Genomic DNA, 20647 nt, shown 5'->3' on the forward strand with positions numbered 1-20647 from the left:
CTAGCTAAAAAACATGCTATTTTATGATATTTCAAGCTGCCAGTAGGTGGCGCTGTAACATTTATGGACTTTATGCATATCAATGTGTTCAGGGCAGGAGGCTTATCAAATTGATGAGGATTTCGTAAGGAATGGTGAAAGATAGTTTCATGCATTTCAGAGCAAAACTAATTATGTGGACGTCATACAAATTTTCATTTGCTTCTGTAGGGGGCGCTATTGTGCCTACAGTCTTGAATCTGTAGTTATGGATTCAGCCTGGGTGTGTACATGAGTGATTAAATTTTCAGCCTGATCAGACAAAGCATGTGCGAACAAGTGCACAAACAATTTTGGTGGTGAGGGAGAAAAACGAAGGCCAAATTCAATGGCCTGGTGTGATAAGGCCATTTAATATTTTGTAAAGATTTCCACAATATTTGATGGGCTCCTTGTCTAGATGATGTGGAGCAAATTTGGTCTCACTGGGTCAAATGCCCTAGGACAAGTTCGTTCAAATAGCAGGCGTGGAAATGGCAAAAATTGACACCTTCAATTGAAGATGGCCGACTTCCTGTAGGGTTTGGGGTATGGGTCCAAGAGACTTTTTTGTACGTCTTAGGATGTTACATGAGCCTGTACATTTTCATACATGTAGAGAAAACGTAGCTCCGGGGCTACTCAAAAAACTTGCTATTTTAAGATATTCCGAGCTGCCACTAGGCGGCGCTCTAACATTTATGGACTTTATGCATATGAGTGTGTTCAGGGCAGCATGCTTATCACACGACTGAAGTTTGAGCCAGATTGGGCAAGTTGGCTTGGAGTTACAGCCATTTTTGTGTTCATGGCGAATCATCGAACTTTGCCGTCCCATAAGGGTCACGCCCTTTTGTCAAAAACTCACAGTTTTGAAAACACAGTAAGTCCAACTTCTTAAGGCTTTCCAGGTGAAATTTGAGATGGTTCTGCTAAACCACCTTGGAGCTGGACCTCCAAGTGTAAAATATGACATTTCCTGTTCCCACTAGGTGGCGCTGCGACAGATATTAAATATTGTCATATGTATGTGTTCAGGGGGGCACCCTTATCCTACTGGAGAAGTTTGATGCACATTGGATCATGTAGGTATGAATGAGAGGCAATCAAAATTTCATGGCGAATGATCAAAGTTCAAAGGGGCATAAGGACCCCTCCCCCTTGGCAAAAACTCACCATTTTCAAGATTTAGATTCCCCTGGGGGTGTAGGTTAGACAAACCAAATATGAAGATGATAACGTCTAAAACCTCTGAGTTATTAGAAAAAGTGTGAGGGCTGCAAATCGCCAAATTTGCATAATTAATTCAAAATGGCGGACTTCCTGTTGGGTTTAGGGCATGGCTCCAAGAGGATTTTTTGTGCGCCTGGACATGATATACATGTGTATGAAGTTTCATTCATGTACGTGAAACACAGCGGTGGGGCTCCAGTTTAGGGGGCGCTAGCGAGCCATTTGGGCGCGCCCTTGCCCGAGCCCATTAAAATACTTAAATTTTCACCAGGTGTGACGCATGTGCAGAGTTTCATGAGTTTTTGAATATGATAAAGCCCCCAAAAAGCCAATTCATTTGCCTGAATAATAATAATAATAATAATAAAAAAAAAAAAAAAATAATAATAAACGAAGCAATTACAATAGGGCCTTCGCACAGTTCGTGCTCGGGCCCTAATTAAAACCGCAAGCGGTGATATCGGGCCCTCGCACTCCCTGCGCGTCGACCCGTGGCGCTCGTCGACCCGTGCCGCACTCGGAGGTCTTGTGATCGTGATGGTGTACAGAAGGTCTGTAGAAAGTTGAATTCTTTTATAGGAAAAGATATCTTTTGCTCTCGGCATAGACGCAATGGAATATTTGGGGGTGGGGTCACGGCTCCAGCATGCAAAATAGGGCATGGGTCTGATAGACTGTTTTGATCAGGATGATGTCAAGAATGTTGAAACACATTTTCATACATTTCCGAGAAACTAAGTTTGTGGATGCTATACAAAATTTCATTTGCTTCTGTAGGGGGCGCTCTTGCAGCTACGTATAGCCTTGAATCCATAGTTATGGGTTCAGAGTGGCTGTGTACATGAGTGATTACATTTTCAGGCAGATCGGGCAAAGCATGTACGAACACGTGGCCAAACAATTTTGGTCGCCATTGAGAAAAATGAAAGCCAACTTCAATGGCCTGGTGTGACAACACCATTTAATATTTTGTCAAGATTTCCACAATATTTGATGGGCTGTTTGTCTAGATGATCTGGAGCCAATTTGGTCTCACTGGCTGAAATGCCCTAGGAGGAGTTCATTCAAATAGCAGGCCTGAAAATGGCAAAAATTGACAAAAATTGACACTTTCAATTGAAGATGCTGGACTTCCTGTAGGGTTTCCAGTATGGCTCCAAGAGACTTTTTTGTACGTCTTAGGATGTTACATGAGTGTGCAGAATTTCAGAGCTGTAGATATAATGTAGCTCTGGGGCTAGCTAAAAAACATGCTATTTTATGATATTTCAAGCTGCCAGTAGGTGGCGCTGTAACATTTATGGACTTTATGCATATCAATGTGTTCAGGGCAGGAGGCTTATCAAATTGATGAGGATTTCATAAGGAATGGTGAAAGATAGTTTCATGCATTTCAGAGCAAAACTAATTATGTGGACGTCATACAAATTTTCATTTGCTTCTGTAGGGGGCGCTATTGCGCCTACAGTCTTGAATCTGTAGTTATGGATTCAGCCTGGGTGTGTACATGAGTGATTAAATTTTCAGCCTGATCAGACAAAGCATGTGCGAACAAGTGCACAAACAATTTTGGTGGTGAGGGAGAAAAACGAAGGCCAACTTCAATGGCCTGGTGTGATAAGGCCATTTAATATTTTGTAAAGATTTCCACAATATTTGATGGGCTACTTGTGTAGATGATGTGGAGCAAATTTGGTCTCACTGGGTCAAATGCCCTAGGACAAGTTCGTTCAAATAGCAGGCGTGGAAATGGCAAAAATTGACACCTTCAATTGAAGATGGCCGACTTCCTGTAGGGTTTGGGGTATGGGTCCAAGAGACTTTTTTGTACGTCTTAGGATGTTACATGAGCCTGTACATTTTCATACATGTAGATAAAACGTAGCTCCGGGGCTACTCAAAAAACTTGCTATTTTAAGATATTCCGAGCTGCCACTAGGCGGCGCTCTACCGTTTATGGACTTTTTGCATATGAGTGTGTTCAGGACAGGGTGCTTATCACACCACTGAAGTTTGAGCCAGATTGGGCAAGTTGGGTTTGAGTTACAGCCATTTTTGTGTTCATGGCGAATCATCGAACTTTGCCGTCCCATAAGGGTCACGCCCTTTTGTCAAAAAGTCACAGTTTTGAAAACACAGTAAGTCCAACTTCTTAAGGCTTTCCAGGTGAAATTTGAGATGGTTCTGCTAAACCACCTTGGAGCTGGACCTCCAAGTGTAAAATATGACATTTCCTGTTCCCACTAGGTGGCGCTGCGACTGATATTAAATATTGTCATATGTATGTGTTCAGGGGGGCACCCTCATCCTACTGGAGAAGTTTGATGCACATTGGATCATGTAGGTATGAATGAGAGGCAATCAAAATTTCATGGCGAATGATCAAAGTTCAAAGGGGCATAAGGACCCCTCCCCCTTGGCAAAAACTCACCATTTTCGAGATTTAGATTCCCCTGGGGGTGTAGGTTAGACAAACCAAATATGAAGATGATAACGTCTAAAACCTCTGAGTTATTAGAAAAAGTGTGAGGGCTGCAAATCGCCAAATTTGCATAATTAATTAAAAATGGCGGACTTCCTGTTGGGTTTAGGGCATGGCTCCAAGAGGATTTTTTGTGCGCCTGGACATGATATACATGTGTATGAAGTTTCATTCATGTACGTGAAACACAGCGGTGGGGCTCCAGTTTAGGGGGCGCTAGCGAGCCATTTGGGCGCGCCCTTGCCCGAGCCCATTAAAATACTTAAATTTTCACCAGGTGTGACGCATGTGCCAAGTTTCATGAGTTTTTGAATATGATAAAGCCCCCAAAAAGCCAATTCATTTGCCTGAATAATAAAAAAAAAAAAATAATAATAATAATTAAAACCGCAAGCGGTGATATCGGGCCCTCGCACTCCGCGCGCGTCGACCTGTGGCGCTCGTTGACCCGTGCCGCACTCGGAGGTCTTGTGATCGTGATGGGTCTCTAGAAAGTTGAATTCTTTTATAGGAAAAGGTATCTTTTGCTCTCGGCATAGACGCAATGGAATATTTGGGGGTGTGGTCACGGCTCCAGCATGCAAAATAGGGCATGGGTCTGATTGACTTTTTTGATGGGCTGTTTGTCTAGATGATGTGGAGCCAATTTGGTCTCACTGGGTGAAATGCCCTAGGAGGAGTTCATTCAAATAGCAGGCCTGAAAATGGCAAAAATTGACACTTTCAATTGAAGATGCTGGACTTCCTGTAGGGTTTGGAGTATGGCTCCAAGAGACTTTTTTGTATGTCTTAGGATGTTACATGAGTGTGCAAAATTTCAGAGCTGTAGATAAAATGTAACTCAGGGGCTAGCTAAAAAACATGGTATATTATGATATTTAAAGCTGCCAGTAGGGGGCGCTCTAACGTTTATGGACTTTATGCATATCAATGTGTTCAGGGCAGGAGGCTTATCAAATAGATGAGGATTTTGTAAGGAATGGTGAAAGATATTTCATGTATTTCAGAGCAAAACTAATTCTGTGGACGGTCATACAAATTTTCATTTGCTTCTGTAGGGGGCGCTATTGCGCCGACAGTCTTGAATCTGTAGTTATGGATTCAGCCTGGGTGTGTACATGAGTGATTAAATTTTCAGCCTGATCAGACAAAGCATGTGCGAACAAGTGCACAAACAATTTTGGTGGTGAGGGAGAAAAACGAAGGCCAACTTCAATGGCCTGGTGTGATAAGGCCATTTAATATTTTGTAAAGATTTCCACAATATTTGATGGGCTCCTTGTCTAGATGATGTGGAGCAAATTTGGTGTCCCTGTGTCAAATGCCCTAGGACAAGTTCGTTCAAATAGCAGGCGTGGAAATGGCAAAAATTGACACCTTCAATTGAAGATGGCCGACTTCCTGTAGGGTTTGGGGTATGGGTCCAAGAGACTTTTTTGTACGTCTTAGTATGCTACATGAGCCTGTACATTTTCATACATGTAGAGAAAACGTAGCTCCGGGGCTACTCAAAAAACATGCTATTTTAAGATATTCCGAGCTGCCACTAGGCGGCGCTCTAACATTTATGGACTTTATGCATATGAGTGTGTTCAGGGCAGCATGCTTATCACACCACTGAAGGTTGAGCCAGATTGGGCAAGTTGGCTTGGAGTTACAGCCATTTTTGTGTTCATGGCGAATCATCGAACTTTGCCGTCCCATAAGGGTCACGCCCTTTTGTCAAAAACTCACAGTTTTGAAAACACAGTAAGTCCAACTTCTTAAGGCTTTCCAGGTGAAATTTGAGATGGTTCTGCTAAACCACCTTGGAGCTGGACCTCCAAGTGTAAAATATGACATTTCCTGTTCCCACTAGGTGGCGCTGCGACTGATATGAAATATTGTCATATGTATGTGTTCAGGGGGGCACCCTTATCCTACTGGAGAAGTTTGATGCACATTGGATCATGTAGGTATGAATGAGAGGCAATCAAAATTTCATGGCGAATGATCAAAGTTCAAAGGGGCATAAGGACCCCTCCCCCTTGGCAAAAACTCACCATTTTCGAGATTTTGATTCCCCTGGGGGTGTAGGTTAGACAAACCAAATATGAAGATGATAACGTCTAAAACCTCTGAGTTATTAGAGAAAGTGTGAGGGCTGCAAATCGCCAAATTTGCATAATTAATTCAAAATAGCGGACTTCCTGTTGGGTTTAGGGCATGGCTCCAAGAGGATTTTTTGTGCGCCTGGACATGATATACATGTGTATGAAGTTGCATTCATGTACGTGAAACACAGCGGTGGGGCTCCAGTTTAGGGGGCGCTAGCGAGCCATTTGGGCGCGCCCTTGCCCGAGCCCATTAAAATACTTAAATTTTCACCAGGTGTGACGCATGTGCAAAGTTTCATGAGTTTTTGAATATGATAAAGCCCCCAAAAAGCCAATTCATTTGCCTGAATAATAATAATAATAATAAAAAAAAAAAAAAAAAAAAAATAATAATAATAAACGAAGCAATTACAATAGGGCCTTCGCACAGTTCGTGCTCGGGCCCTAATAATTAAAACCGCAAGCGGTGATATCGGGCCCTCGCACTCCGCGCGCGTCGACCTGTGGCGCTCGTCGACCCGTGCCGCACTCGGAGGTTTTGTGATCGTGATGGGTCTCTAGAAAGTTGAATTCTTTTATAGGAAAAGGTATCTTTTGCTCTCGGCATAGACGCAATGGAATATTTGGGGGTGTGGTCACGGCTCCAGCATGCAAAATAGGGCATGGGTCTGATTGACTTTTTTGATGGGCTGTTTGTCTAGATGATGTGGAGCCAATTTGGTCTCACTGGGTGAAATGCCCTAGGAGGAGTTCATTCAAATAGCAGGCCTGAAAATGGCAAAAATTGACACTTTCAATTGAAGATGCTGGACTTCCTGTAGGGTTTGGAGTATGGCTCCAAGAGACTTTTTTGTATGTCTTAGGATGTTACATGAGTGTGCAAAATTTCAGAGCTGTAGATAAAATGTAACTCAGGGGCTAGCTAAAAAACATGGTATATTATGATATTTAAAGCTGCCAGTAGGGGGCGCTCTAACGTTTATGGACTTTATGCATATCAATGTGTTCAGGGCAGGAGGCTTATCAAATAGATGAGGATTTTGTAAGGAATGGTGAAAGATATTTCATGTATTTCAGAGCAAAACTAATTCTGTGGACGGTCATACAAATTTTCATTTGCTTCTGTAGGGGGCGCTATTGCGCCTACAGTCTTGAATCTGTAGTTATGGATTCAGCCTGGGTGTGTACATGAGTGATTAAATTTTCAGCCTGATCAGACAAAGCATGTGCGAACAAGTGCACAAACAATTTTGGTGGTGAGGGAGAAAAACAAAGGCCAAATTTAATGGCCTGGTGTGACAAGGCCGTTTAATATTTTTTAAAGATTTCCACAATATTTGATGGGCTACTTGTGTAGATGATCTGGAGCCAATTTGGTGTCAGTGGGTGAAATGCCCTAGGACGAGTTCGTTCAAATAGCAGGCGTGGAAATCGCAAAAATTGACACCTTCAATTGAAGATGGCCGACTTCCTGTAGGGTTTGGGGTATGGGTCCAAGAGACTTTTTTGTACGTCTTAGTATGTTACATGAGCCTGTACATTTTCATACATGTAGATAAAACGTAGCTCCGGGGCTACTCAAAAAACTTGCTATTTTAAGATATTCCGAGCTGCCACTAGGCGGCGCTCTAACGTTTATGGACTTTATGCATATGAATGTGTTCAGGGCAGCATGCTTATCACACCACTGAAGTTTGAGCCAGATTGGGCAAGTTGGCTTTGAGTTACAGCCATTTTTGTGTTCATGGCGAATCATCGAACTTTGCCGTCCCATAAGGGTCACGCCCTTTTGTCAAAAAGTCACAGTTTTGAAAACACAGTAAGTCCAACTTCTTAAGGCTTTCCAGGTGAAATTTGAGATGGTTCTGCTAAACCACCTTGGAGCTGGACCTCCAAGTGTAAAATATGACATTTCCTGTTCCCACTAGGTGGCGCTGCGACTGATATTAAATATTGTCATATGTATGTGTTCAGGGGGGCACCCTCATCCTACTGGAGAAGTTTGATGCACATTGGATCATGTAGGTATGAATGAGAGGCAATCAAAATTTCATGGCGAATGATCAAAGTTCAAAGGGGCATAAGGACCCCTCCCCCTTGGCAAAAACTCACCATTTTCGAGATTTAGATTCCCCTGGGGGTGTAGGTTAAACAAACCAAATATGAAGATGATAACATCTAAAACCTCTGAGTTATTAGAAAAAGCGTGAGGGCTGCAAATCGCCAAATTTGCATAATTAATTCAAAATGGCGGACTTCCTGTTGGGTTTAGGGCATGGCTCCAAGAGGATTTTTTGTGCGCCTGGACATGATATACATGTGTATGAAGTTTCATTCATGTACGTGAAACACAGCGGTGGGGCTCCAGTTTAGGGGGCGCTAGCGAGCCATTTGGGCGCGCCCTTGCCCGAGCCCATTAAAATACTTAAATTTTCACCAGGTGTGACGCATGTGCAAAGTTTCATGAGTTTTTGAATATGATAAAGCCCCCAAAAAGCCAATTCATTTGCCTGAATAATAATAATAAAAATAAAAAAAATAATAATAAAAATAATAAAAAAAAAAAAAAAAAAAAAAAAAAATAATAAACGAAGCAATTACAATAGGGCCTTCGCACAGTTCGTGCTCGGGCCCTAATAAAAAAAAAATAATAATAAACGAAGCAATTACAATAGGGCCTTCGCACAGTTCGTGCTCGGGCCCTAATAAACGAAGCAATTACAATAGGGCCTTCGCACAGTTCGTGCTCGGGCCCTAATAACTGTACACCAAAAAAAAAAAAGAAAAAAAAAAGGGGGAAACGGATCAATCTCACCTACTGACTCATTATTATTGAACATCTTCCCTGTCCAGCATGAAATTTAGAATCAACGACAAACCAAACCATTTTCCACATATATTTATTTATTTATTATCATTTCATAGATGGAATTACTCAGGCAGATGATTTTTACATATGGGATACAAAGAACAAATACATAAAACAGGTCATTTGAGGAATTGTCCCAACACACGTTAAGAAGTGTTATTATACACATGAAAGGTGCGTCACATCTGCAGGGCTTCATTTGGCTGTGCAACAACTATTGTGGCCAGCACATGTCACCCAGGAGCACTGAATGAACCTTCGAGTAGCGAACCAATTTTTGACACAATGGTTCAAAATGTTCAGAGCTTCAGAAAGCCTCGTTTTGCCATCACTAGTTTACACGTCTAAACGCCCTCCTCACGTCGCGCTCCGTCACAGTGAGTGTCTCCGCCCCTCCGGCCGGGAGCGCAGCGGGCTGTCGGCTTCCCGACTCAAAGCGCGCAAAGAAGATGTTGAGTTCATCAGCCAGAGAAGCGTCGGCACTCACCGGGTGTGTGTGTGGTGCTTTGTAGTCCGTGATGGTGCGTAGTCCCTGCCACAGTCCCCTGGGGTCAGACTGTTGTAGTTGCTGTTCCAGTCTGCGGCCGTAGCGATGTTTAGCCTCTTTCACCGCTCTGCGGACGTTGTATGATGCAACCTTGTAGTCCTCCATGTTCCCAGAGGCGAGGCCGGAGTTGTAGGCAACGGTGCGGGACCTCAGGGCGTCGTGGTCAGATTTATCCACCCACGGCTTCTGGTTGGGAAAAGTCCTGATGGTCCTCCTAAGTGAAGTGTCTTCAACAACTTTCCCAATAAATCCCACAACAGTTTCCGTAAACTCCTCGATGTCTCCGCCCGCGCTGCTGCGAAACATGTCCCAGTCGGTTGAATCCAACGCACCCTGCAGAGCGGCCTCTGTTTGATCAGACCACCGTGTCACTTCTCTCACAGCAGGGGGTTCCTGCCTGAGCCGTTGTTTGTATTTCGGCATGAGAAGCACAGAGGTGTGGTCAGACTTCCCAAAAGGCGGAAGAGGCTTTGCTTTGTAGCCCTCTTTGAATGGAGAATAGCAGTGGTCTAGGGCAGTGGTCCCCAACCTTTTTTGAGCCGCGGACCAGTTTAGTGTTAGAAAATATTTCCACGGACCGGCTTTTAAGGTGTGGCGAATAAATACGTCAAAATAAATGATACGACCATAACCAAGTGTGATATTTTCTACGTATAATAATAAAAAACGGGAATCCACTTTGTATTCGTATGCAACTCTATCAGCAGCGTTCTCGTAACATCCCGCCTCAACATGAATAACAGGCTCTCTGCCCACAGCGCTCCCTGGTCAGCTGTTAGAGCCATGCTAAAACATGCCTTCAAAATAAGATACACCGCAAAAACAAATACAGTAGAAATCACCTCAGTCGGATTCAAATGGCCCAGTTTGGGGTCTATTATCGAATTTCGCTGCAATGGCTTCTGCTTCATCTATGAATTTGCTTCTGCAAATTTTATAATCTGAAATTTTACTCGTAAGTGCAAGTTTGTAGCTTACACTTGCCACGATTGTCCCCGGTGAAATGAACTGATATAAACACTAAAACAATTTTCAGGCGTTGTTAGAGTGTGTGTAGTTGTGCACGAACGAGCCGATGCATGGAAGTGGGCGGACAGGAGCTGAGGAGGGTTTTAGCGCTAAACTCATCCAGTTTATGCGATCACATTTAACTGGAAATTTATTACAATGGGACCAGATTTTTCATCCGAGGTAGGTGAATATCCGACGGATTTATGTGATGATTTTATTGGAATTAATGTTAGGAAAAATCAGGACCTGCAGATGCCATCCAACTAGAGCGAAAACCTGATTTGTGCGACTTCGACTTAGGTGATTTTTACTGTATAAAGCGCATGAAAAATACAACTCACCATAACACTGAATCAGTGTAAGCCCCCTGAGCTTGTTTCTCTGATACTCATTTTTGCTGCCTTCTGGTTTGACTGGGTTCGGCCGATTTCACATGGAGCGTGGCGGCAGAGCCGCGGTGTCAAGCGCTGGAGAGTCAGTTTGATGGCTGGGTCTACCTCACTGCTATCCCCGGTGTTGATAAATAAAAATGGTAAATGGACTAGTTCTTACATAGCGCTTTTCTACTCTTGTTGAGCACTCAAAAATTTAAAGAAGCGTTATGTAGGTCAACCAACCGATTTCGTTAGACAGGCCTGAAGCTTCTGGGTTTAATTTTAGCGGTGACGTATCATGTGAGCAGAAACGTCTTGACACGTCAAGAGGAAGTCATGGAGGGAAGTAACGGAGCGAATCCGCCCATTTTTCAAAATAAAATATAGTTTAGGCGCAGATAATAAGTAAAACGGAAATAATTTAAGTTATTTATTCTTTATGTGCGGCCCGGTACCAAATGTCCCACGGCCCGGTACCGGTCCACGGCCCGGGGGTTGGGGACCTCTGGTCTAGGGTCCTCTCTCCTCTGGTGGGGCAGTCGATGTGTTGAATCAACTCCGGTATCAGCTTTTTCAAGTTTGCACGGTTAAAGTCCCCGGCTACGATGAGAGCCGCATCACGCTGGTTAGCCTGATAGGTGGAAATAGCCTCATGTAGCTCGGATAGTGCAGTGTTTGTGTCCGCCTGAGGTGGAATATAGACGGCGCTGAAGATGACCGACGTAAACTCGCGGGGCAGGTAGTGGGGACGGCATTTCAGGGTTAGGAGCTCCAGGTTAGGTGAACATGATTGTTTCAGAGGGACAACATTCCTACTGTCACACCAGTTGTTATTAATCATTAGGCACACACCTCCTCCTCTTGATTTTCCAGACTCACTCGTTCTGTCCGTGCGATGAACACTGAAGAACTCCGACGGCTGTACGGCGTGGTCCGGTATGAGGGGGGTCAGCCATGTCTCCGTGAGACAGATGATGTTGCAGTCCCTTATGTCCCTCTGAAACTGTATCCTGGCCCTGAGTTCGTCCAGCTTGTTATCCAGTGACTGGACATTAGCCAACAGGATGCTCGGCAGTGGCGTTTGGTGCGCTCTGCGCCGCAGCCTCTCTCTTACGCCGGCTCTTTTCCCTCGGGGCCTTGTCCGTGACCTGGGTCCTTTGTTTGAGCTGGCCCACTGGAAACGCAGTATCTCCCGAGGCCAAGTCGGGTCGGGAGAAAAAGGTGTCAGAATACAGCCAGAGTGCTGTATTCTGATATTAAAAAGAGTCTGTCTGTCATACGTGATATGACACAGAGCAGGCGGAATTATAAAGTCCAAAATTAGAGCTAAACCTAATATATACAAACAAAGCGTAGGAGCAGGTACGACGGCTGCTGACCTCACCGGCGCCATCTTGTTAATTTATTTGTGAATGATAACACCTGAAACACTTTAATTAAAAAATGAAGATTAAAAATTTAATCTATTAAAGAGTCAGAAGATATCACATGTACATGTGGGCAAACCCCCCCCCTCCCCCAGAGGAGCACAGCTGTAAGCTAAACATAACAGTTTTATACAAAAACAGATGGAGAGAGCCGTGGTTTAGACTTGGCCTTGTCAGATTGGTTCGTCCAGTGTTTGATTGGCACAACCTTCTCCAATCAGCAATAAAAGCTCCATAAAAGACACACACACACACACACCTTCCCCTCTCACATATTCCTGATCATGACTCGGCAGTTTTATTCTCCTTAGCAATAGAGTATGGTGACCTACACACCCTTCCCTCCTTAGACACAGATGTACATGTTTTGGTAAAACCTTTGAGGATAAGATAAAGATCTTCTTCTCCGAGACCGAGAAGGTCATAAATAAGATAAACATATCACCCAAAGACCGTGAAGTTGGTCTCGCACTGTCTGTCGCTCTCTGTCTAATGTATTATTTAATTGTCTATTATTTGCTTCAGCCACTGTTTATTAATTAATTTACTGGAGTTTACTTTTAAACATTTGTCATTTTATTCATTGAGTACAAAATAATCCCCAGATGGAGGGAGGATAGAGACACTGTACAAGAGCATCAAGTCAGGCTAAGTGAAAACTATATTGGTTTCGTCAGGAAAAACACGCACACAAAATAATGTTACATGCATTTACATGGATGCTTTGTATGCTTTTCAGTAGCACATTTGATTTGGGTTTCCTGGTGCCCTGTATTGAGTCCTTATAATAAAGGGGGGTTTGTATGAATTGGATTATGTATGTATGGAGCGGCAGTCTTATTCTGGTAAACATGGATGCACCTTTGCTCCAAGTTTCATAACTAAAAGATCCACCATGAAATGAAATGGCATCCTCACCTTTGATCACATTATGAATCATTCCCATTACCTGTTAGTTACTCTGTTTAGTTGCAAGTATAACATTTACTAACCTGTGGAAGTTCCAGTAAACCTGGTGTGTGTGCCCTCAGGTCTCTGTCTGTGGGGCTCTTCATTTCTGCTGATTACTGGTGGACCACCAACGTGCTCCTCCATGGAATGGATGAGGTAAGTACGACATTATCAGTGGGTCACTGAGCTGCTGCACTTGGCTGGGCTCATCGTGGTTAAGCGTGGAGGGAACATACATTTTAAAATGCCACATTATAAGATAATTTAATAAAATGTTTGAAATGCACTGGGAGGACACACTGGTGAGATTATAATCTCTTGGCTGGCCTAGGAGCACCTCGGTGTGGAGGTGTCTGGGGAGCTGCTTAGGCTGCTGCCTCCGTGACCTGGCCCCGGAAGAAAATTGATTTATTTCTAGAAACACAACAGCGGTGTTTTAAAGTTGATAAATCATTTCTTTTTCTTAATTTCTTTAGCTACTTTTTGTGCGCACAACCGAGTGCAACACTATTAAAGCTTTCTAGTGAAAGCTGTCTGAAATCACGACTGTGACTGCATTTAAATCGGCGTTGTGCCCACTCCTCTCCAGCATTTGCAGCCTTTTCAGCAGACGCACAGCCCTCAGTTGTATTTCCTCTCATATCACAATGATATTACATCTATATCATTTTCCCCTTGAGTCACGTTTTCCTGGGCTGAGCCCAAGCTTCATGTGTGCGTGAACAACCAGCAAATTTACAACCAGTGGCTCATGTGATCTAGAAAGAACTCATAATTGTTTTTAATATAAGAGAAGTGACCATAAGGTTTGTCCTGTTTCTTTTACTGAGCAGTATGGGCAATCACGTCTTATAAACCATGTTTACTGGCTGCTACTATGGGAAACCTGTGCTCTCTCTCCAAGAAGACAGTCGAGCTACCAGCACTAACAAGGCTGCTCTGTTGTCACCTTAGACAGATTTACTGTAGTCTGTGCAGACCAGAAAGTGGTGGAAAGCAGTAAGAAAGGTCGGGGGGGCTGTATGCATTGCTTAACAACAGATTGTGTAATCCAAGCCACGTCACTGTTAAAGACCGGGGATATTGAGCTGCTAGCAGTCCTCAGGAGTTTTCACATGCTATTGTGTTGACTCTGTACCCCACCTCCCACATCTCAGTTGCTCTGATTAAAAACCTCATTCATCTTCAGCCAGAATACAAGCCGGTGCGCAACGCTGCTACGCCAGGCACTGTGTCCCCTGGAGTCCCCCAGGTGCATTGTGAGAGTCCTGTTTTTTTATTTCTCAAGTGCTTTTAACACCATCCGGCCATCACTGCTGCTGGAGACAATGGAGGAGGCTGGTGTGGACCAACACCTGGCTACATGAACTGTCAACTACCTCACTGACAGACAACAGTACATGAGGCTGCAAAACAACCCCCCAGGAGCAAGCACTTGGCAACAGTGGGAAGAAAAAAAACTGTTTTAACAGGAAGAACCCTCCAGCAGAGCCAGGCTCAGGGAGGGGCAGTCATCTGCTGTGACCGGTTGGGGGTGAGGGGAGGGAGACAGGACAAAAGGGATGCTGTGGAAGAGAGACAGAGATAACGGATTAAATGCAGTGATGTATAAACAGAGTAAAAAAGAGGTGAATGAAAAAGAAACACTCAGTGCATCATGGGAACCCCCCAGCAGCCTAAAGGAATAATAATTTTAAATTCTATTCTGGATTTAACAGGGAGCCAGTGAAGAAAAGCCAACATTACACCTACTGCACAAGTAACTTGGCTGAGAACTATGTGCATGCTACAGTGTTGTGTAGCGACTCCACCAGCTTTTGCCCCTACACCTTTGAGCAGGGAGTACTGCACCGCTGACTCGCTCTTGGTCAATCGACAAACAATTCAGCTCCAACATTGCACTTCAGGTTGTTTATTTGCATGTTTTAACCATCCACACAGCAGTCAAGCCCGAGCACATGCAGGCTACTTCATGGCACTCCATACAAAGCAAGGCATTGATAAGCACATAGAAAGCGTGAAGAAAGTGCTTAGAAAGCGGTCAACAAAAATACATTCTCCCCACTCACTGATACTCCGTGCCGACACACCGGTGACCAGGTGATTTATATTTCCTACCCATTAACCAAACACCTCCCACGTGACCTACGTGCCTACTGTAATCCCAGGCATAAACATGCAACATCGTATATTCACCATAACACCACTAAGTTGTACATGGCTCTTACATACAGTATATGGTTTTGTACGCCTGTTCAGAGGTTCTGACAGGATATGTGAAGACCTATCCACATGGTTTATGTATCCCAACCTCACACAAACTGCATTTTAGGTGACAAAAGCGACATAAATTGGATATGGGGGCAAATGCATCACACACAGTTCTTACTGCCTTATGCATCACTAAGAAAGCTATCCTTGTGAATTGGAAATTATTTGTCTATTACTAAATATAGAAAATTTGAGTAATGCACAAGGTGAGGGAGCAACTATCATACAATTATGGGGTAGTTTGGGTGGACTGGGGGTAGCTTTTTTTTTTTTTTTTTTCTGGACTCAGGCCAGTTTGTCATGTGTCAGGGTGCAATATTTTTGTATATTTTCATTTGTAATATTTTGCATATTTTTGTTTGGGTTTTTTTGTGCTTGTTTCCTGCACTTTGTCTTTCTGCTGCTGTAAGACGTTGTCCCCACTATGGGATTAATAAAGTCTTCTTATCTTGTTTTATCTTATCTTGCCTTACATGTGTCCTCCTGCTAGAGCAGTCCATCCTACATCACTAAGATGTCAGCCTGCCACCAGAGGGCAGCAGAGTCCATGGTGGAAGGAGCCGTAAAGAACGGAGGCCTGTACATTAAACTTGGCCAAGGCCTGTGTTCCTTCAACCATCTGCTTCCTCCCGAGTATATCCGCACCCTCCAAATACTGGAAGATAAGGCCCTAAATAGGAGGTACAAAGAGGTGAGGAGTGCAGCACAAACAAAGCGCAGGACTCATGAAAAAAGACAGCGTGACATTCTTCAGGATGTGTCTGTCTCTAACAGGTGGATGCTCTCTTTGAAGAAGACTTCAACAAAACCCCAGAGCAGCTTTTTAAAACATTTGACTATGAGCCCGTCGCTGCTGCCAGCTTAGCTCAGGTTCATAAAGCACAGCTGATGGATGGGACTCCCGTTGCCGTGAAGGTGAGCTGCTGAAGTCAATGTTAACACTTCCTTTTGCAATGACCTCATGAGGTGTACCATTGAAGCATTAGCCAGATGAAACTGAACGTGTTATTTCGGTCAGTCCACAATGTCCCAACTTTTATTTCTTTTCGATTGTGTTCCACACAGGTACAGTACATTGACCTCAGGGATCGCTTTGATGGAGATATCCGAACATTGGAGATCCTGCTGGATATTATTAAGTTTATGCACCCGAGCTTTGGATTCCGATGGGTTCTTAAGGTCAGGAAATGGCTGTGTTTCTTGACTGATTTGCTCTATATGCCAAAGAGAAAACATTTCCATTTACTGAGTTCTTTTGTGTAGGACTTGAAGGGAACACTGGCTCAAGAGCTGGACTTTGAGAATGAGGCCAGAAACTCTGAGAGGTGTGCAGAGGAGCTGAAACACTTTAAATTTGTTGTTGTACCTAAAGTCTTCTGGGAGCAAACTAGCAAGGTGTTTTGTTTTTTGTTTTTTTCCCCCTCAGTGATACAAAATACCTACGCTATAATACTGTCCACTTCTCATACGCCCTCTTTATTTTGTCTCTCCAATGCACAGAGAGTGCTGACAGCAGAGTTTTGCGACGGCTGCAAAATCAACAACGTGGAAGAAATAAAACGACAAGGATTAAGTTTGAAGGATGTAAGCTGCGTAACAGATACTCAGTCATAAAAGCATCTTCTGAAATATATCCTCATCATCCTCATCAAATCCTTTATTTTTCAGACTGCAGATAAGCTGATCAGAACATTTGCTGAGCAGATATTCTACACTGGTTTTATCCATGCGGACCCCCATCCTGGGAATGGTAGGCACATCACAGACTGTAGAGAAAGGATGGAACCACTGGTTTCATATTCTGCATTTGTAACATCAACATTTTGTTTGCCCCCATGTTGTTATGTGGGGTTTTTTTTTTTTTTTTTTTTGTTTTTTTGGGGGGGGAAAGGGTGTAAATTTTGAATCCATAACCTATATGGATGCACCTCACAGAACACAGATCCCTGCTTATTAATGCTAAGGAAGTCATTTAATAAAATCCTGCAGTTTCAAACTTCTTGGATGCTCCTTACACGCAGCAGATAATTTTTTAAAAATGCTGCAGAAGGCACCAACATGCCTGTCAGAGAAGCCACACTCCTATCATTAATCCAAATGACAAAAAAATAAAAATCACCCACTTTAGTTTATTAAGGAAATTGGTTGTAGTGGGGCTGTTAAATTCAGTGGCTGTGTGGAAGGTTTAATTCTTTATGATTCAGAGACTTTCATAAGCCTCTAACTCGGTGCCTTTGCTAGAGTGTGGATTCAGACATCAAAATGATTATGCAAATATGTGCTCTGAAAACAAAAAATAAATAAATAAATGAGGCCTTGCTCCATCAGTGATTGATATATTTGTTGGCTTTAAAATATTAAGTAGATCCATCCTGTTAGACATCATGGTGGCTGTCTTACAGTATGACTTAGTTCTAAAGGGGAAAGGTTTGAAAGGCACGACTTTCACCGCATTCATGGATTGTGTGTTGCAGTTCTCGTAAGACGAGGTCCTGACAACAAGGCGGAGCTGGTGCTGTTGGACCATGGCTTATACGAATACCTCAGTCAACAGTAAGAGATAAGCCAGTTAAATAAAAACTTGAGAGAATGTTGTGCTGTCAGCTTTAACTGTGACCTTTGACCTTAGTGATAGAGAGGCCCTCTGTAAACTGTGGAGGTCCATAGTCCTGAGAGACGAGGCAGAAATGAAGCAGCAGTCCAGTGCCCTCGGGGTCAAAGGTAAGGAAAGTTTACTGAAAGGCCATGTTAATGTTCTCTTGTGACATGTAACAAATGTATGTAGGTATTAAAATTCAATATGAGGACTCGTCCTCTGCAGAGTACTTTCTCTTCTGCGAGATGCTGCTGCAGCGACCAATCAGCATGCGCAAGCTGGATCTGTCCAACATCCTGAGCAGAGAGGAGACGGCTTACATGCGTGAAATGGCCATTCACCGCTTCGAGAGCATCATGCAGGTGCTGAAATCAATGCCTCGGCCCATGCTGCTGGTGTTCAGGAACATCAATACGGTGCGAAGCATCAACATCACACTGGGGGCACTGGTGGATCGTTACTTTGTCATGGCCAAGAGGTAAACGGGCATTAACTACGATCCATATTTGTTTCAGATGGGCTCAGCATTTTGTAAATCATTGTTTGACATGTAAATTAAAATTTTGTAAAAGTGTGGAATTCCAATAATGGTTACTTAGCTCTAAATTAGTAGGTGTGTCTATGATACATGGTTGCAGCCAAAACCCTAATGTTGAGGATTCAAAATATCCAGACACCAGTGATGGTTTATGAGTCCGTCCATCTTTTATATACAGTCTGTTTAAAACACCTGATACCTGGAAATCTTGAAACGACAAAATGAACAACAAACACGTCTGTTGCTCGCTCAGTAGTGCAATCTAGCAAAAGTGAGCCAGCTTTGCAACACGCAGAGTGAACGAGAGCTTGTTTATGTTAATCTCACTTTGTGGAAACAGGCCTCAGGGATCAATGTTTATTCATATTTTGGGGGGGGGGGGGCTGAACTTTTAAAACTTTGTTCTGTGCTTTTCAAATAAAAATGTCATCACATCGTTGGATTTAATATGGATTTCTAGTTCAGGATCTTGCGTTAACTTAAAGCCACACGACCTAATCGACAAAGTTTCTTTAATAAATAAAACCAATCAATAAAACCCACTGAACTTTATCGCCAAGGGTGAGTAAGTTCACACTTTAACAACCAGCTCATTTCCCTGCATGAAATTGCAGGCGTAATGTAAATTTCCCAGGAGCTTGAAGTTGTTCGAGCAAAAATACCGATATTGAATAATAAAATTTGTCAGACACAAGTTTAAGCTAAAAATGATGGTGAGTGCCCAGTGGCAATTCCAGGCAGAAGTTCACAGGGAGTCCCTCCAACCAGCATTACCATTATGTGACAATGCCAACAGACATTAGCTAAGGAAACAAAAGAAATGCTGGAGGGGTGTCAGGTGCTCATCGTTGCAAAGTTTGCATATTGCGGCTGGTTTCTCGGCCCTCTGGGTTACCAAGCAGTTTCCTGCCTTACCTGGTGGCAGGCAGTGCCTCTGGAGCAGTGTTTGTTTCTACTGCTACTCCACAAACTAGTTTACAGAAAAAAAACTTGGGGTGAAGATGCTGCTCAGCTGACAGCTTACTTTGCTTCATGTCCTATGACAGTAAAGCAGTAGGGCTGCTCAACTTGACAGAGTATGTGACGACTTATTTCCCAAACAGTTAACCAGCACCCGTATATTTCAACATCCAGCCAAGCAAAGTAAAGGAGACTTTGTGCTCTTAAGAATCCTCTGTGGGAGAATTCTGTAATGGCAAAAATGGTGGTCAGACTGTAACTTCCAGTGAGGAAAAAGCTTCCTGAAACCTTAATTTAGGATAATGTCAGCAAACAGTTTTTAATAGTTTCTGTGTCCCAGTTGATTCAAAATATTTGCCTGAATAAGTGCTGTGAGGTGCTTCGAGATGGCTGCTGAAACATGCATCACTGACTGAAATCAGTGATAATCTTTTGTAATGGCCTTCTCCAGCAGAATGTCTTAAATGTTATTAAAAGGTTTTTCCCATTTTTTTTTTTCTTCTTCCCATTAACAGTGCTGTGCGAGGCTGGGGGAAGATTCAGGCTGAGAAGTCCAGCATGCCCCGGCTTTGGGTCTTCAGCTGGGGAAGGACAGTATGGGAGAATGTCAAGTTTGAAGTTGCTTTGAGGTGTGCTTTAGTTAGCTACCGAGGCAGTATTAATCGTATGTTCTGTGATTGGAGCAACCGAGTATTTATAAGATTCTTGTTACAGGTCAGAGATGGTAATGATGAGCCTGACGCGTGCGGCCCTGAGGCTGCTGGAGTACTTGGGCCTCCTGTCTCTGGACTCTGATTTGTACGAGTACCTGAGATAGTGCACAACACTACAAAGGATTCATTCCAGACACGAGTGAGTGCAGCACAACAACAATGAGCCTTTCACTCACCAGCAGCAGCTCTGAGTACTGAGTACGGTGTTGTTCGACTGCAAGTAACTTTCCCACCAAACCCCCTTCGGAGTTGTGCTGGGGGTGAATGTGCTCCACCTACAGGACTGTAAAGCATCCATCCTGTGGGGGGAGAGGAACTAAACCACAACTGATTTAAAATAATTTAAGGACCTTATGAACAGGATAAGCAGAAGAGGATGGATGGCTGTTTTAAGTGTAATCTTGGGAGACCAAATCCCATTCAAACCCAAATGTGATTTTTAACTTGCATTTTTTTCTATGACACTGGTGACATTTAATCAATTATTCTGTCACAGTATTGTGTCCAATGCTACCTAGTTGTATTTAAATTATAATAAAGTATGAACAAATCACACCAGCC

General features: G+C 43.3%; 1 protein-coding gene across 3 annotated transcripts in view; it reads left to right on the top strand.

Moving 5' to 3' along the window:
* adck5 (aarF domain containing kinase 5) overlaps positions 1-20639 on the top strand; it is a 35654-nt gene extending 15015 nt beyond the window's left edge. For 2 of the 3 annotated variants that reach the window (XM_030740361.1, XM_030740362.1), the window contains 12 exons: positions 13089-13164; positions 15770-15970; positions 16054-16194; positions 16345-16458; positions 16543-16674; positions 16780-16863; positions 16948-17029; positions 17754-17832; positions 17909-18000; positions 18101-18353; positions 19889-20002; positions 20088-20639. In XM_030740361.1, the coding sequence (XP_030596221.1) occupies positions 13089-13164; positions 15770-15970; positions 16054-16194; positions 16345-16458; positions 16543-16674; positions 16780-16863; positions 16948-17029; positions 17754-17832; positions 17909-18000; positions 18101-18353; positions 19889-20002; positions 20088-20190 (1471 nt within the window). In that variant the 3' untranslated portion in view covers positions 20191-20639. The remainder of the gene's footprint in view (positions 1-13088; positions 13165-15769; positions 15971-16053; positions 16195-16344; positions 16459-16542; positions 16675-16779; positions 16864-16947; positions 17030-17753; positions 17833-17908; positions 18001-18100; positions 18354-19888; positions 20003-20087) is intronic. The other variant, XM_030740363.1, reaches the window with a different exon arrangement.
* The last annotated feature ends 8 nt before the right edge of the window (positions 20640-20647 follow it).

The sequence above is a fragment of the Archocentrus centrarchus genome, chromosome 11 (assembly GCF_007364275.1).
Source record: "Archocentrus centrarchus isolate MPI-CPG fArcCen1 chromosome 11, fArcCen1, whole genome shotgun sequence".
Lineage (NCBI taxonomy): Eukaryota > Metazoa > Chordata > Actinopteri > Cichliformes > Cichlidae > Archocentrus > Archocentrus centrarchus.